Source organism: Nasonia vitripennis (genome assembly GCF_009193385.2).
Source record: "Nasonia vitripennis strain AsymCx chromosome 2 unlocalized genomic scaffold, Nvit_psr_1.1 chr2_random0002, whole genome shotgun sequence".
Lineage (NCBI taxonomy): Eukaryota > Metazoa > Arthropoda > Insecta > Hymenoptera > Pteromalidae > Nasonia > Nasonia vitripennis.
The window spans coordinates 1,182,822-1,199,694 of NW_022279608.1; the positions used below are offsets into that span (position 1 = coordinate 1,182,822).

General features: G+C 33.8%; 1 protein-coding gene across 16 annotated transcripts in view; it reads left to right on the forward strand.

The window, feature by feature from the left end:
* The window catches only part of LOC100680429 (protein unc-79 homolog), a 2,400,004-nt gene that overhangs the window by 509,452 nt on the left and 1,873,679 nt on the right, over nucleotides 1-16,873 (forward strand). For all 16 annotated transcript variants that reach the window (XR_004345182.1, XR_004345183.1, XR_004345184.1 and 13 more), the window contains one exon: nucleotides 9,768-9,989. Coding sequence is in view for 13 of the 16 variants with exons in the window: in XM_031923950.1 (XP_031779810.1) it covers nucleotides 9,768-9,989 (222 nt within the window). In the remaining 3 variants the exon portion in view is untranslated. The remainder of the gene's footprint in view (nucleotides 1-9,767; nucleotides 9,990-16,873) is intronic.

Below are 16,873 nucleotides of genomic sequence, written 5' to 3' on the forward strand. Positions count from 1 at the left end.
TACAATAATCATTACTTCGAGAATTCATCTAAAAAACTTTCGCCTTACGAAATAATTGTAACAATGAAAAACTCCCAAGTTTGACAACATAAAATTTTATTACAAAACGCAAAAGAGTTTGATAAACTAATTTTATTAACCTATGTTTTTTCATTTGCAAAAAAGTGTGGACTTTTTGAATTTATAAAATTATATAATTATGCAATTTATGAAATACCTTATAATTTATGAAATTACTTTTGAAATTATGCTAATTTATAAAAGCAGAAAAATAAATAATCTTTGATTGAAACATAAAACGAGACGTTATTTGTTACATACAAAATGATAGAATAAAATATCGGTAATATGTCTATACTCGTGTCTACGGTAAAGCATAGGCCTTCGGCTTGTCTGGAGGTTAGGGGTTTGGAGTCGTTTGGTTAAAAAGCACAACCATTTAGCCTATTTGTTCTTTAGGGGTTTAGGGTTTAAGGCTCTTTAGTTCACATGTACAGGCTACAAAGATCACACATTTATAACAAGTTTTTATGAAAGTTAAAATTTTTTTTCGACATTTTCGTCCACCACATTGGTTCCGCCATTTTGAATTTTCAAAATCTGATATCAGATTTGCAAAGAGCGATCTCGAAAACCCCTATATACAAACCTTCTACAAAATATTATGGATTGAAGTATACTTATAGTTATTTTGTGTTAGGGGTGGTTTACCCCCCTAAGGGGAAGTATCTATGAAAAAACCGAAAAACTTAATTTGTTTATTATAGATGTTTACAAATTTTTTCCAAATTTTTTAGTCGTTTAAAACTTTTTTATTATATAAAATTTTTTTTCGATTTTTCCGTCCGCCATATTGGATCCGCCATTTTGAATTTTCAAATTCTGATAGATTTGTAATCAGCGACCTCGAAAACCTCTATATACAAACTTTCTACGAAATATTATGTATTGAATTACATATTTACAGTTATTTTGTGTTAGGGGTGGTTTACCCCCTTAGGGATAATATTTATGAAAACACCGAAAGACGTCAACTAAATTTTGTTATTAAGGATGTTTAAACATTTTTTCCAATTTTTTTTAGTCGGTTTAAACATTTTTATTATAAAATTATGCCAAAAAATATATGTTTTCAACCCCTAAAAAATAGGGGATGCTACCCTTACTCTTCAAATCACCATGAAATACTTGCTCTTTTTGTAAGAAATAACCTCCAATTTGTTTCATTGAAAAATATTAATTTTAAGCCGAGATATTTAAAAAAAACGCTTTTTGGGGGTTAACTTTAGGGGAGGTTTTTACCCCTTAAAAGTGAAAATTAGCCGATAAAAAAAAATACGTGTCTCTTATTTTTTTATGTTCTACAACATATATGAAAATCATCAAAATCGGTGAGTTCGGGTTGGGTACCTTTCCTTGTAAGTCTCGTACCCAAGTAAGTAAGTCACCTCGACGAATTTTGACTCGAGGTCTTGCAATTGCGCGCATGCGCTATACAAACTTCATCAATTTATCGTTGATTTACAAGCTTTCTGACGGAACATTGTGATCAGAAACACACTCTCGCGAGTCAGTATCACTCCTTCATTCAGTACATAATTTTCGCTCTGCAAGTTACATTATTTCATTCCGGCTAAAAAATTCGCATACTCGTACGTCGACTCTCGCACACATACGCTCGGGCTTATCGGTGAGCTGCGAGCGGATCCGTACGACGTGGTTTTCCCCCTCCCAGCGGTTCGCTCTCTTCTTCACTTGCGCTGGTTCGGTGTTGTGCTGACTCTTTCCAGGTAGTGTATGCGTGTGAGCCGATTGGAACGTAGTGGTGTGGCTGGCGGTAAAGCTACGCAGTATAGCGTGGCGTGGTCTGCTACTCGCTCTCTCTCTCTCTCTCTCTCTCTCTCTCTCTCTCTCTCTCTCTCTCTCTCTCTCTCTCTCTCTCTCTCTTTTTCTTTCCGAAGGGAACTAGTGCCGATCATCCGACTGCTATTTCTCTCTTGTTTTTCTACAAAACAGATTTTCAATGCTATTAGTACCAACTCATAGATGTGGTACAGCCCCAGCAGAGAGAGAGAGAGAGAGAGAGAGAGAGAGAGAGAGAGAGAGAGAGAGACAGAGAGAGAGAGAGAGAGAGAGAGAGATTTCTACCTCGACGGTCACCCTGTCGCAATCCATACATACATACGTACGTACATATATACATACGTACATACATACATACATACTTTTCTTAAAACGTATATTTCGGACTCAGGAACCTAAAAAATATTAAAATTCATCAAAATCTTTGATTCAAAAATTTGCACCGTTACAAAGCTTTCTCTTTGAGAAAGCAAAATGCACTGTTTTTCCATTATGCTACAGTAAAAACAAAGAAAATAAGACTTGGTGGAATTAAAATCCACTGATAAGTAGAAGCTGATATATAGGCGTCTACAAACGAATACACAAACATTGTCACACACATACATCTGTCCGTACGGACATTTCACAAAAACACTACTTTTCGACTTGCACCAAAAAACAACTCCTAAATGTGTTTACACAAACTCTTAAAATTACTATTACAAAGTTTCCTAAGGTAGAAAGCAAAATAAAAAAACATGCATTACCCAAATGTAGTCTCTTACTTATCTCGACCTAGATCAAAAAATTACCTCTAAAATGTTTATAGAATATTTTGAAATATTTCTAAGAAAATGTATTATAATCTGTTAACTAGCGCGATTCACCGCACTCCTACCGTCGCTCGGTTAAAATATATATTGCAATAGTAATAAAATTCAAGTTTTGTTGATCTTTTTTCCTACTATTAAATCCTTATAGTAAAAGTCAAATCTTTATTTTTTAAAAGTAAAAAATTTTAAAAAATAAAGATTTGAAACACGAGATTACGCATTGATTTTTAATGAAAGTTAAAATTTTGAAGCTTAAAATTTAAAAAAAAAAACTATAACAGTCAAAAGAATAAATTAATAAATCACACTCGCTACGCTCGTGCGCTAACCTCACGGTGCAGATAAGGACTACTTTAGTCACGAATAGGCGAGACTTGCGGATTTTAGCAGTCTGTGCTATAAAATTTTATACGATACTCTTGCCTTAAATGGTTCAGTTTTACACAGCGCTTAGCGCCCTAGGTACGGTCGGGTGCTAACTGAGCCGTGTAAAAAAGAACCATTTAAGTCACACGTATCGTAATGTACTATTATAGCACAGTCTGGCTTAAATCTGCGTTTAATCTGCGCTATGCTTGTGCGCTAACCTCACGGTACAATAATGGACTTCTCGCTGCGCTTAGGTGCTAATACACGCCGTGCAATAATCGGCTACTTAGGTCACACGTATCGTAATATAATAATTTTGAAAGTAATTGAAAATTATTTTAACTCAACTTTAAGTTTACGAGTCGCAATTTTGTGACGACTCGCGAACTAATTTTGATTTTGTAAAATCACGATTATTTTGCGTTTCTTGAATATAACCTGGATTTATTATTTTATGTTAGTTTTCCGTTATTTATTGACCTTTTCGTTTAATCCTACAAAGAAAATGTATCAACATCTCGTAATTTAATATTTATTTAAAATATTTTACTAGAACCAAATTAAAATGTTTTTAATAAAGGATTATAAAATAATTAAAAATGTTTTTAGATACATTTTATAAAGATTTATATACACATTTAAATGAAATATGAATGCAAAATTATAAAAACTTTGAAAGAAAATGTATCAAATTCTTGTAGATAAATATTTATTCAAAATATTTCACTAGCTTTTTAAAATATGCTTAAAATATATTATTTTAAAATGTTCCTAAATTTTTTATAATATTTTATCTCAATATTTTTTGTAAACAAAATTAAAATATATCTCAGCAATATTCACAAAATATGATATAAATATTATTACAAAATATTTAAAAATGTGTTTTAGATATATTTTACAGTAATTAATGCAAATATTTTGATAAAATATTTTTCACAAAAAATGCCCGAATCAAAGAAAAATACATTTTGAAAAAGTATGCTATAAATATTTTTTAATATTTATTTTACAATCACATATTTTAGTATTTCTTTCACAATATTTACAATCACATATTTTAAAAATACTTTATAAATCTTTCGGTCATATATTTTATGAAAATGTTTATTTAACAGTTTCAAATTGTTTTAAAAATGTTTCTAAAATATTTTAAAATATACAAATCTTTTAAAATATTGTGTGATATTTGGAAAATTTACGTTTATTGGAATCAGTGATTATCCGTGACTTGTTAAAATATAATTTATATGTTTCAATGAGATATTTTCACCTATTTCTTTAGTTAACAATGAACTGTAAGAATATGCTTTATATTTTCCAAATAATACTTTAACATTTACTGGGCGATGAAATACGTATATACAACCAAACAGGTTACACAAAGCTTTAGGAAATTTAACCTTGATTGCTTCTTTTAAGCATTTGTCCCATTCTCCATCAGTGATTATTAGTTTTCTAGCTACAACTACTTCATGAAATGTTGCGTATGTAACATTTTCGAATGTTTATAATTCTTCATAAGATTAAGCCCCTTTTACATGTAATAAAAATAATCTTAAAAAAGATCTTTCTCGATCCTTTGGATTTACAAAGTACATTCTACTTATAATTAGCTTCCAAACTTTTTTTCTTGGTGTCCGTTTCTTTGTTTTTTCATTATAAACATAACAATATGGTATATTAACATACAAGTACTGTCTAGCTTGCGGATCATTTGCATTTAGTTGAAACCATGCAGTCAAAGTTGTGTTTTGTTTTTATTAATCAACTCTCCTTCTGATCCTTCCTTCAAGAATACAAACTGTTCATTTTTCAAATCTGCAGCTAATCGGTAAATTACATGTGATAAAACATACATTGCATATTGTAGTAGACGATACATTGCTTCTGGTAGGCTTACATATCTTGTATTTAAATATTGTTTTATTTTATCGTAGTTGAAATTTTCTTCTTTGCATTCATTTTCATTATGACCTTGACTTATTTTTATAAATGCACAATAATGCCCCTTATAACAATATTTTAATAAATATTTGACACATTGAATAGGTAAATATACTTCGACATTATTATTATGATCAAATTTCAACAATAAATATGGATTATATGAAACTACAAATCGATTATCAGCTATATTGTTTTTATTGAAACGAATTTGTTTTCAATTAGTACTTTGTCGATAAAGGGAATATCCAGTATTATTAAAAGTAGTTTGTTCATCAAACTATTCCGGAAACTTTTAGGTACATTTTTTTGTTTTGCTATCCATACATAGTGAATTTAAGTTATTTTCACTACAGGGGCCATGTATCATTGATTGCTTAACGATATTATAAAACATTGGATATTTTATTTCATCAGGTATTTCTGCAGTTATAAGTTTATTCCTTAAGAATTGTGTGCTTAACGTATATTGGATTGTAGGGGGTTTAAGTTCTTCTACAACTTGAACTCTTTTTGGAATATAATCAATGTCAATTGAAACGTTTTGATATCAGTAGTGCGCCTATGGCATTATCTTTTGGCATCTAACTGTTTTTTGATCGTAGAGCATTTGAGCCCTGAAGAGTGCTGTCTCCGCGGATCTTCCTGCTTTGTAGGCATGCTGCTCTTTGTGTAGACCCTTGTCACCCAAAACCTTTGTCTCGAATGTATCTGTCGACCATTCGTTCAGAGGTCTTAAGTACAAAGGAGGTCAGGTTAATTGTCCGAAAGTCTTTCGGGGATTCTTCCCGGTTTAGGGATAAATACTACCTTGATTTCCTGCCACCTTGTGGGGATTAAGCCGAGCGTGATGCTTGTTCTCTTCATTCGTGTGAGTGGGCCAATTATAACGTCCTCCGCTTTTTGAAGCGTGGCCGGAAAGATACCATCAGGTCTCGGTGATTTGAATGGCTTAAAAGATCTTATAGCTCACATTACCCTCCCAGGCGTGACGATCCGTCTGGCCAGCAGTCAATTTTCGTTCAGTTCGGCGTATGCTGGTCTGCGGCATTGATTTAACGTTTTTTCCTTTGTAGTAGCGTAATGTCCAGGACAGCCTCGGAATTTCTCGCCAGGATCCTGTTCATCCTGGCTGTCTCTTTACCCTTCTAGATGTTCTCCCAGAAGTTTCTCTAGCTGTTTCGCTTAGCTTCTCTGACGATTTTCTATTATATATCCCTCTATGTTCTATATTGGATCCAGAGGGAGCTTGTACCGTGTTTTCTGGAACTTTCCAGGTCCCTTTGTGTTTTCGTTTAAGTTGCTCTAGCCTTTGATTACACCATTTGACTTTACCTTCGGATCTTTCTTGTTTTGGTTTGCAATTCCCCTTATAAGCTTGGGTGATGCCCCTGGCAAATCCGACATCTGCTTCTTGAAGAGATGTGCTATCTCTGATGTCGAGTCGTATTTTGCACATAGCTTCCTCTACATCCTTCTTCTATCCTACGCAGTTCGTTTTCTTAAGGTTTCTTACTCATTTTGGTTGTTCCATGCCAAGGGTACCGACCAAATATGTGATAAGAGAGTGGTCCGATAACAATGGTCTGACGCTCACTCGCCATTTGCTGATCAGATGCGCTATCTTGATGGATGACGGAGTTAAGTATATCATTTCCTCCTTGATCGCATTCCTAAATGTAAGCGTGTCACCAACGTTTATTATTTCCAGGTCTGTGCATGCGAGGTAGTCGAGCGGTTTGACAGCCCTGGCATTGGTATCCGTACTTTCCCATACTCTGTGATGTAAGTTGGCGTCACACATTATAATCAGTGGAAGGTTGTTAAGCATACAGTGTTTTACTAACCTCTGAACTTCCTTTAGTGGTTTGTCTGTATTGTTAAATGGTAAGTAGGCGGAGGCTATCACGATCCGTCCTACGTCCTCCAACTCTGTTTAACAAGTGCCATAAGGTCACCTGCTGTAAGGCTCAGCAGCGGCAGCGCGTTGGCGCCCCTGGTTACTATGCAGGCCCTTGGCCTCTGCTCCTTCGGATCACTGAAACAGACTAGATTACTCAGCCCCGTTATGGCACTCATAACTATCCAGGGTTCCTGGATGAGTGCTATGACTGTGTAGGTTACTGTCATACTCCTCAGTAAAATAACTGAGACGTCTTTACAGTGGTGAAAGTTAATTTGAGAGATAGGAAGAAATAATAAAGACATTTATGTCTCCATCACCTGCTCCAGAGTCTTTGCCCCACCCCCCGCGACGGTCCCTTGCGTCTCTCAGTGATGCATTTTGATGTGCACCCTTCCGAGCTCATACCAAGGCAGGTTCTCCATTTTTGCCAACGTCCCGGCATGAAATTCGGGGATGGCCAGCACCAGGAGCTGTCAGTCTCCCACGTACGACTCCCCCTCCTCCCCAACCTTAGATTCGATGACCCTTCACGCTTTCGTCTTTAGGGAGTGATTGTAGCCTTTAATCTTTCGAAGATTACCGCCGGCCTCTCTGCTGGACCAGAAAACTGGGCGGTGACCTTAATTCTTTGAAGAAGTAGCTCTGCCCCCCCCCCCTATTTTAAATCTGGCGCACTAGGGGAAACCCAGTGTGGCTAGCTTATAAGCCATCCACTCCTTCGCCTCTGGGTTGCTGGCTACCAGGATTGTCATTCCCTGCTTACAGTAGGAGACGTCGAGCTTGGGCCATGTATTGGGTGGCTGAAGGTCCAACTCTTTCATGACCGTACCTTGAAAGTCTTGGAACAACTCCGGGGTTATCGGACTATCGGGGTAGTCCTCCAGCACCACCACGATCGTGAGCAGAACGTCCCCTCCAACTTGCTCCCTCACCTGAGTAGGCCCACTGTTGGGATTTGCCTACTTGGACTGCCCTTTGACTTTTTTATTGTTACGGGGGACAGAGAGCGGAATCTTATGCATTCTTTGTCGCCTCTTCTGGACCGTAACTGGTGCATTACAGGTCGTAGGCTCAGTGGATGAAGCAGCCACGCAAGTATGCTCTTAGGCCTTTCTCTTCTTTAAAGCACCGCAGTCCTTCTTTCTCCGCGTTTCAGCAGGTGCCAGGGCAGATGAGGTTACAACTACCTAAGCCGTGCATACGACAGTAAGGCTAAATACTCGGGTATTACGCCTGGTTTCTCCGAGGCATCGTTTGAGGCCAACTAGTACCCCAGCGGTCAACTAGTCCTCTCAGCTCGATAAATTGCACCTTGAGATTAGGGTTTGAATAAAATACCCATTGCGCCTCCTTCCAAACACAATGAAGGACTGCCCTTAGCCTCCGGAAAGTCCACAGGTCGCCCTTGGGTTGCTCTTCGAAGGGAAAAGTTCGATAATCAAGAAAAATTATAGACCATAAATTTTATTGTATTTTATAACATCATATTTCGTTAAAAATCGTAGTGCAATAGCTGACTATGCGTTAGAAATGATGTGCAGTTTATATACATACTGTTCATAGCTTGCAGTCTACGCAAGCGTGACGATGAATTTGCTGAATTTTTCTTATATTGATTTCAATATCTTCCTAATACATCAAAATACGCAATCTGCGCATGCGCCATAATTTGCATAAATAGACAAGAAAGCGGTTTTATTTCTCGGTATCACTCTTTCAAGCGGAAAGGTCGATAATTAGGAGAAATTTTAGACAATAAATTTTATTAAATCTTATAATATAATTTTTCGTTTCAAGAATCGTAGTGCAATAGCCGACTACGCGTTGGAAATGCTGAGCAGTTTATATATATTCTGTTAAATGCTTGAAGTCTACGCAAGCGTAACGACGAATTTGCTGGATTTGTATTGTATTGATTTAAACATCTTCCTGAGTTACAAAAATACGCAATCTGCACATGCGCTACGGTTTGCATTGATAGCCGAGACAGCGTTTTATTCCTCAGTATGCCTTTATTAAATTATTCATAGCTATATTTGGATCTTGCATTGAAAAGATAAAAAATAGATATTATGTCGTATATAATCTCGTTTGAACCTTTCGTGCTATAAACTTGCTGTGAATATGTCGGCTTTATGGGTTTCAGTAGAAGAGCGCTGTTTGCTTTGGCAATCGATGAGACGGGTCTAAACTTGTTACCCATAACACGATGTCTTTGAACAGGTAACGTAACTGTACAATTGGTTCAAACAAGATAAGTGTTGCAAAAGAGGTCATTCTTGATAAAAAAAATGTGTTACCTCTAAGGACCAGAGAACCGAAGAAAGCTAGTTCATGTTTAATTTTATTATTAATACACACAAACACATTTTTTTTATAATTTGATTTTAACAAAAAATTTTTAATATCTTGAAAAATAAAAATTTTGGGCTTCACAACCAGAGTGCCTATATGGATGTTATCATCCAGATGGTAACATCCATATAGGCACTCTTGATATTATTTTTTTGCTTTCAAGAATACGCTGGAAATTAAAAAGAGACGGTTCAAATTTTTTGCAGAGATTTGTGTTGAGATATCTGCAAAAATCTTTGCCGAGATCTATGCACAGATCTCTGCACATTATTGTCGTAAGGGTTTGCATACGTTCGCGTATGCTCACGTATATTTCAGTACATTGCTGTAAAAAATGTTTGAATTCAACAAAATTGTACATAAATGTATGCAAACGCACGTGAATGTACTAAAATGCAACACAGTTCTACGTATAATTGCCTTATCGTGCTAATGAATTTTTCTATTTGGACAGCAAGTACCTAAAAAGGAATTTCCTTGTAACATTTTTTTTATATCTCATCTTTTTCCAGATGGAATTGCAAAGTATTGACAAACATACTGGTGTTAATAGTTGGATCTGTAGAGATGCATGTCATTTACTTAAGTCTACCAACATCGCTTCATGGATTACACAACATATTTGCAATAACATTAATGATTGTTCATTTTGTGAATCAGCAGTGATTTGGTATCAGTTATGTTTACAATTACTTTCTTACACAGCACCTGAAAAACTTGCACTACCTCCAGATGTAAGTACATGATATTTAAGAAAATTTAAAATAATAATTGTATTATTCATATTTCAGAATATATAGGTAGCTTTTTAAAACGCAAAGGTCATGGCCTTATAATGTATCGAGTTGTGTTGATAGTTTTTATTTTTATTTTACCGATACCTCTTACGGCCTCTTGGCCTAGTAAGTGAGGGTCTTCCACCACCTCTGTGTGGAAGTAGCCCATCTGTGTTTCACATTTTAACTGAGCAACATCTGTGGTGTGGACATCTTTTAGACACTGCACCTTGTTAGTTAAGCCAACACTCTCTGCCCTTTAAAAGGGCATCGGGTCAGTTACTCAGCGGCAACTCCCCGGAGAAGTTCGATATTTTCAGAGATCAGCTCCTTGCCGCTAACAAGGAAAGGTACCCAACCCGAACTCATCGATTTTGATGATTTTCATATATGTTGTAGAACATAAAAAAATAAGAGACACGTATTTTTTTTTATCGGCTAATTTTCACTTTTAAGGGGTAAAAACCTCCCCTAAAGTTAACCCCCAAAAAGCGTTTTTTTTTAAATATCTCGGCTTAAAATTAATATTTTTCAATGAAACAAATTGGAGGTTATTTCTTACAAAAAGAGCAAGTATTTCATGGTGATTTGAAGAGTAAGGGTAGCATCCCCTATGTTTTAGGGGTTGAAAACATATATTTTTTGGCATAATTTTATAATAAAAATGTTTAAACCGACTAAAAAAAATTGGAAAAATGTTTAAACATCCTTAATAACAAAATTTAGTTGACGTCTTTCGGTGTTTTCATAAATATTACTCCTAAGGGGGTAAACCACCCCTAACACAAAATAACTGTAAATATGTAATTCAATACATAATATTTCGTAGAAAGTTTGTATATAGAGGTTTTCGAGGTCGCTGATTACAAATCTGTTATCAGATTTTGAAAATTCAAAATGGCGGAACCAATAGGACGGAAATATCGAAAAAAAATTTTATATAATAAAAAAGTTTTAAACGACTAAAAAAATTGGAAAAAATTTGTAAACATCTATAATAAACAAATTAAGTTTTTCGATTTTTTCATATATACTACCCTTTAGGGGGTAAACCACCCCTAACACAAAATAACTATAAGTATACTTCAATCCATAATATTTTGTAGAAGGTTTGTATATAAGGGTTTTCGAGATCGCTCTTTGCAAATCTGATATCAGATTTTGAAAATTCAAAATGGCGGAACCAATGTGGTGGACGGAAATGTCGAAAAAAAATTTTAACTTTCATAAAAACTTGTTATAAATGTGTTATCTTTGTAGCCTGTACATGTGAACTAAAGAGCCTTAAACCCTAAACCCCTAAAGAACAAATAGGCTAAATGGTTGTGCTTTTTAACCAAACCACCTCAAATTCCTAAATTTGTTAACAAGAAAATTCTGTGTGTGAAGCAGTTTTATAATTTCCGTAGAAATTGTTATCAGAGTGTTATTGAAATTCCTTTATTGTAAATTCAACTTATAATGTATTTTTGTTTATAATATTAGAGTATAATAATAATCTACAATCTTTTATCTTTTGCCATAGTGCATTTTTTGTATTGAGCATAAAATATATTATTTTACGATGTTTTTACAATAATGGTAGTCCTCATAAAAGTGTTTAAAGCACAATGCTTTTTTGCACCAACCACATCGTACAATTGCAATGTTTGTGCACCCTTCTATTTCACAATGTGTTGCACAAGACTTTCCAAAACTGAAATCTATAGGATTATCAAATTTATCTGGTTTTTCATTCACGTAACCGCTTTTATACCAGGAATATTTAAACAAATCTATATATCTCGGTGAAGACAGTTGGTTGTGAACCAATGATTGAAGTTTAATTATATTATTTCTCACATGTAAATTCATATCATGATCCATTAACATTACATTATCAGAAAATGTTCGGACAAAGTTTTTCCAAATACGGAATCCATAGACATCAAGTGGTTGTATTTTTCCTGTGGTTCCAGTTGGAATTTTTTTATGTTAATAATTTTATTTTGTGGCATTGTTTCTTCTATAACTTTGTCACAATGACCACTCCAAGAATCAAGTAATAGTATTGAGTGATGGCCTACATAGGGATAAAATATTTTTTCCAACCAGATTTTGAAGTGATCTGCAATTAAACGACTTACTAATTAACTGATCAACGATATTACAATGTAAAAATTGTTATTAGTTCCCTTACTTGTTGTTAATTTTCCAGATTCGGATGCTTCCACGTACACGTTTTCTGGTCTAAATATGTTTTGTTCTACAATAGGGCCAAACTTGCCACTTGGTTCCTTTAAAACAAGAAATAGCGGTGACAACAGTTGTCCAGTAGCTGATATTAGTGGCTGTATAGTATAACTATGCGTTGTTGCTGAAATTGACTGTACCAGACATTGCACTTGCTTTTCTCCTTCTACTGCTAATGTTCTTCCAGAATGCATTTCTAGCTGAAATCCGCTCTGATCTGTATTATACAAATTTTCGAGTCCAATCCTTGGTATACACGATTTAACGTCATCGATAAATGCTTCAGCTTTAGCCGTAAGTTCTGCACTACTTTCTAGTGTTTTTCTTGTTATGAACTTATTTATTTTCCTAGAAACTATTCGGTGTGCTTGCTTAAATTTGAGTAACCAATGTTTAGAAGCTTTGAATCTAATATCATCAAAACCAATTTCTTTTTTAGCTTGTAAGGCCCATCGAATTATATCTTCATCATGGATAATTGAACCACTGTCGAGAGCTGCTTGAAAATTATCCAGGGTATACTGACAAATTTGTGCTACTTTTTCTCTATACGTGCAACCTTTATTAATTGAATGAGCCCAGTAGCCATTCAATTAATAAAGGCCCACGACGTAGCTGACTAATAGATGATACTTTTTTGAATCTGTTTTGCACTGTTTTGAGACTTAAATTTTGCTTCGTTTTGCTACTTCTCCAAAATTCTACAGCTCTTTTTTTGTATTCAAAATCTAGTTCTTCATTATCTGCTGTACATTGATTTGTTGGTGCTATATCCGGATCAGAAAAATGATGTTGCACTTCATCTTCAATTATTTCCACATTATGGTCTTTATACTCTTCTTTAAAATCCAAAGAGTCATCAGTAATCATTTCTACATCGTTGAAATCATGTGTTGCATCTATTAAAATTTCTTTTATTTTTTCGGCCAACTCTGTTTCATGATAATTCGTGACACTATCTGGTATGTTTAACGCTTGAAAGTATGCTAATAATAAGTTTAGAACGTTTAACGGATTAATTTTCATTTTTCAATCTAAAATGAAAACAAGCGGTAAAATTTATACAAGCTGTGTTTTTGCATGTAAGGCACGACTGCTACATTTCTACCAGAATAAAACGAGTGAATGTAAATTGAATCAGATCATTAATTTATGCATTGGAGAAGAATTCTCGTTCCACTTTGTGATGTTCGGAAAACTCTATTTTTGGTTTTATTCAACTTTTATTCACTTTGAAATTGAATAATGTAAATCTATATAAAATCACTAAAGAAAATTTTCTACAACTGTATGATACCACTGACAAACAAAAAGACGTACTATTCGTACTTTCCGGCATCGAACTAGAATACCCACAAAATTCACTCACTGCCTAAAAAATAACACAGGCAGCTGAGGTAAACACTCGATGAAAACAATCTAAAAAAAGAACATACTGATTCGCACATATTGTCAACAACTTTTATGAGTGAAAGACATTTATCTGTGGAATTATCATTGAATGTACGATAACATTCATTAAACTAATGAATGCATATAAAATTCCCTTTCAATAACAACGTGTTCTTTAATTGCAAATGAAGTTCGAGTATTAATATTCTTTTATGTATTTTTACCAATAACAAAAATTATCATAGTAATATAATAATAATAAGAAGAAGAATAAGCATAATTGCAATAGCAATAATAACAGTAATACTGATAATAGCAATGATAATGAAAAATAATAATAATAATTAGAATAATATTTATTATTAAATTTAGATTTTTTGATAAATTCATTAAATCGTATCAAATAGTATTATTATGGAATTCCAGACTGTAAATATTTTACTATAGATACAATAATCATTACTTCGAGAATTCATCTAAAAAACGTTTGGCTTACGAAATAATTGTAACAATGAAAAACTCCCAAGTTTGACAACATTAAATTTTATTACAAAACGCAAAAGAGTTTGATAAACTAATTTTATTAACCTATGTTTTTTCATTTGCAAAAAAGTGTGGACTTTTTGAATTTATAAAATTATATAATTATGCAATTTATGAAATACTTTATAATTTATGAAATTACTTTTGAAATTATGCTAATTTATAAAAGCAGAAAAATAAATAATCTTTGATTGAAACATAAAACGAGACGTTATTTGTTACATACAAAATGATAGAATAAAATATCGGTAATATATCTATACTCGTGTCTACGGTAAAGCATAGGCCTTCGGCTTGTCTGGAGGTTAGGGGTTTGGAGTCGTTTGGTTAAAATGCACAACCATTTAGCCTATTTGTTCTTTAGGGGTTTAGGGTTTAAGGCTCTTTAGTTCACATGTACAGGCTACAAAGATCACACATTTGTAAACAAGTTTTTTTGAAAGTTAAAATTTTTTTTCGATATTTCCGTCCACCATATTGGATCCGCCATTTTGAATTTTCAAAATCTGATAACAGATTTGTAATCAGCGACCTCGAAAACCTCTATATACAAACCTTCTACAAAATATTATGGATTGAAGTATACTTATAGTTATTTTGTGTTAGGGGTGGTTTACCCCCCTAAGGGGAAGTATCTATGAAAAAACCGAAAAACTTAATTTGTTTATTATAGATGTTTACAAATTTTTTCCAAATTTTTTAGTCGTTTAAAACTTTTTTATTATATAAAATTTTTTTTCGATATTTCCGTCCGCCATATTGGATCCGCCATTTTGAATTTTCAAAATCTGATAACAGATTTGTAATCAGCGACCTCGAAAACCTCTATATACAAACTTTCTACGAAATATTATGTATTGAATTACATATTTACAGTTATTTTGTGTTAGGGGTGGTTTACCCCCTTAGGGGTAATATTTATGAAATCACCGAAAGACGTCAACTAAATTTTGTTATTAAGGATGTTTAAACATTTTTTCCAATTTTTTTTAGTCGGTTTAAACATTTTTATTATAAAATTATGCCAAAAAATATATGTTTTCAACCCCTAAAAAATAGGGGATGCTACCCTTACTCTTCAAATCACCATGAAATACTTGCTCTTTTTGTAAGAAATAACCTCCAATTTGTTTCATTGAAAAATATTAATTTTAAGCCGAGATATTTAAAAAAAACGCTTTTTGGGGGTTAACTTTAGGGGAGGTTTTTACCCCTTAAAAGTGAAAATTAGCCGATAAAAAAAAATACGTGTCTCTTATTTTTTTATGTTCTACAACATATATGAAAATCATCAAAATCGGTGAGATCGGGTTGGGTACCTTTCCTTGTAAGACCGACGCTCCCTGCCTATTGAATCGGATTGGCAACTTTCATACCTCATTTTATGTTGTTATTGAGCCCTCCATATACTGCTTTGCTTTCGCCCAGGCTTGCACCTGTGAGGCAAGGAAAAACTCGGAATTACTCTGAAGGAAAATTCCGGGAAGAAATCCGCCCCGAAACAGCCGAAGTCCAGGGCCTTCATCGGGAATCGAACTGACGACCTCTGGAGCGAGCATGTATCTGCCAGTTAGGGTGTGCGCCTTAACCATCTGAGTCACGTATGCTCTTTGTGTTAATAGTTTAATTTTAAGGTTTGAATTTTAAGTTTCCAGGCTCATTACATCCATCCCTTTCTCAACCCAGTGTAGTCAGTAAAATTAACATAGGATCTTCAAATTCGGATCACCAACCCATAATTTCTCAAGTGTTAGGTAGTTTACCACGGAGCAATCTCGGCTCTCATCCTTTACATTTTTATTCATTTAATTGTCTTATTTAAAAAAAATGTATTGAAAACTCTTGTAAAGACGGCAGGTTTAGCATTCCTAGGATAGCGCGAATTGTCAAGTCAAAATAAACTGGTGATAGAGTCCTACCCAACCAACCGAAAATTTTTTGATTTACTATAAGAATAATCAGCTTTAATATCATAAAAATTGAACAAAACAGATGAATTCGGGAAATTTTTTTTTTTTAATGACTAACATTTTTATGGCCATATTATAGATATTTTTGATTTCTGAAAAAATATTTTTGCTTTTTATTGATGATATGTTTCATACAAAATATTTAACAATAGTGTATCTTAAAGAGCATAAAATTGCCTACTTTTTTCCGCAAGATTTTCCAGATTGACCGTTCCGTTCAATTGTTATAATTAAAAGGTGATAAAATTAAAAAAAAATCTAATATCACCTAAACTTAATTTTCAAACGTTTTGAAAAAATGTATGAGAATAAAAAACGATAATATCTATTTGCTGTTAAAATTTTAAACCATTCTGGCGACTAGTTATTGAGCTAAAAATCGAAAACAAAAAAAAATGGGTTTTCGATGTCGTACGATTACGAGAGTAAAAAGGCATTATTTAAGTTGAAATTTAAGGAAAACGAATAAAAGGGAAAGTAACGAGAGAAAAAATACTTTAATTAAAGTGAATTGAGAAAAGATAGATTGTGAGAAAAGATAGATCTTTTGCTTACCTTGACTAAGTTTTTTTTGCAGCTTATGAAACCGATTAGTTTAAATGGTATTAAGATTCAAATCTTTGTCTCTTACCCTGTATAACTGGAAATTACTATTTTTTGTTAAACCTTATGTTGGAGGAATCCTAGTTGGATGGTCGGTGAGGA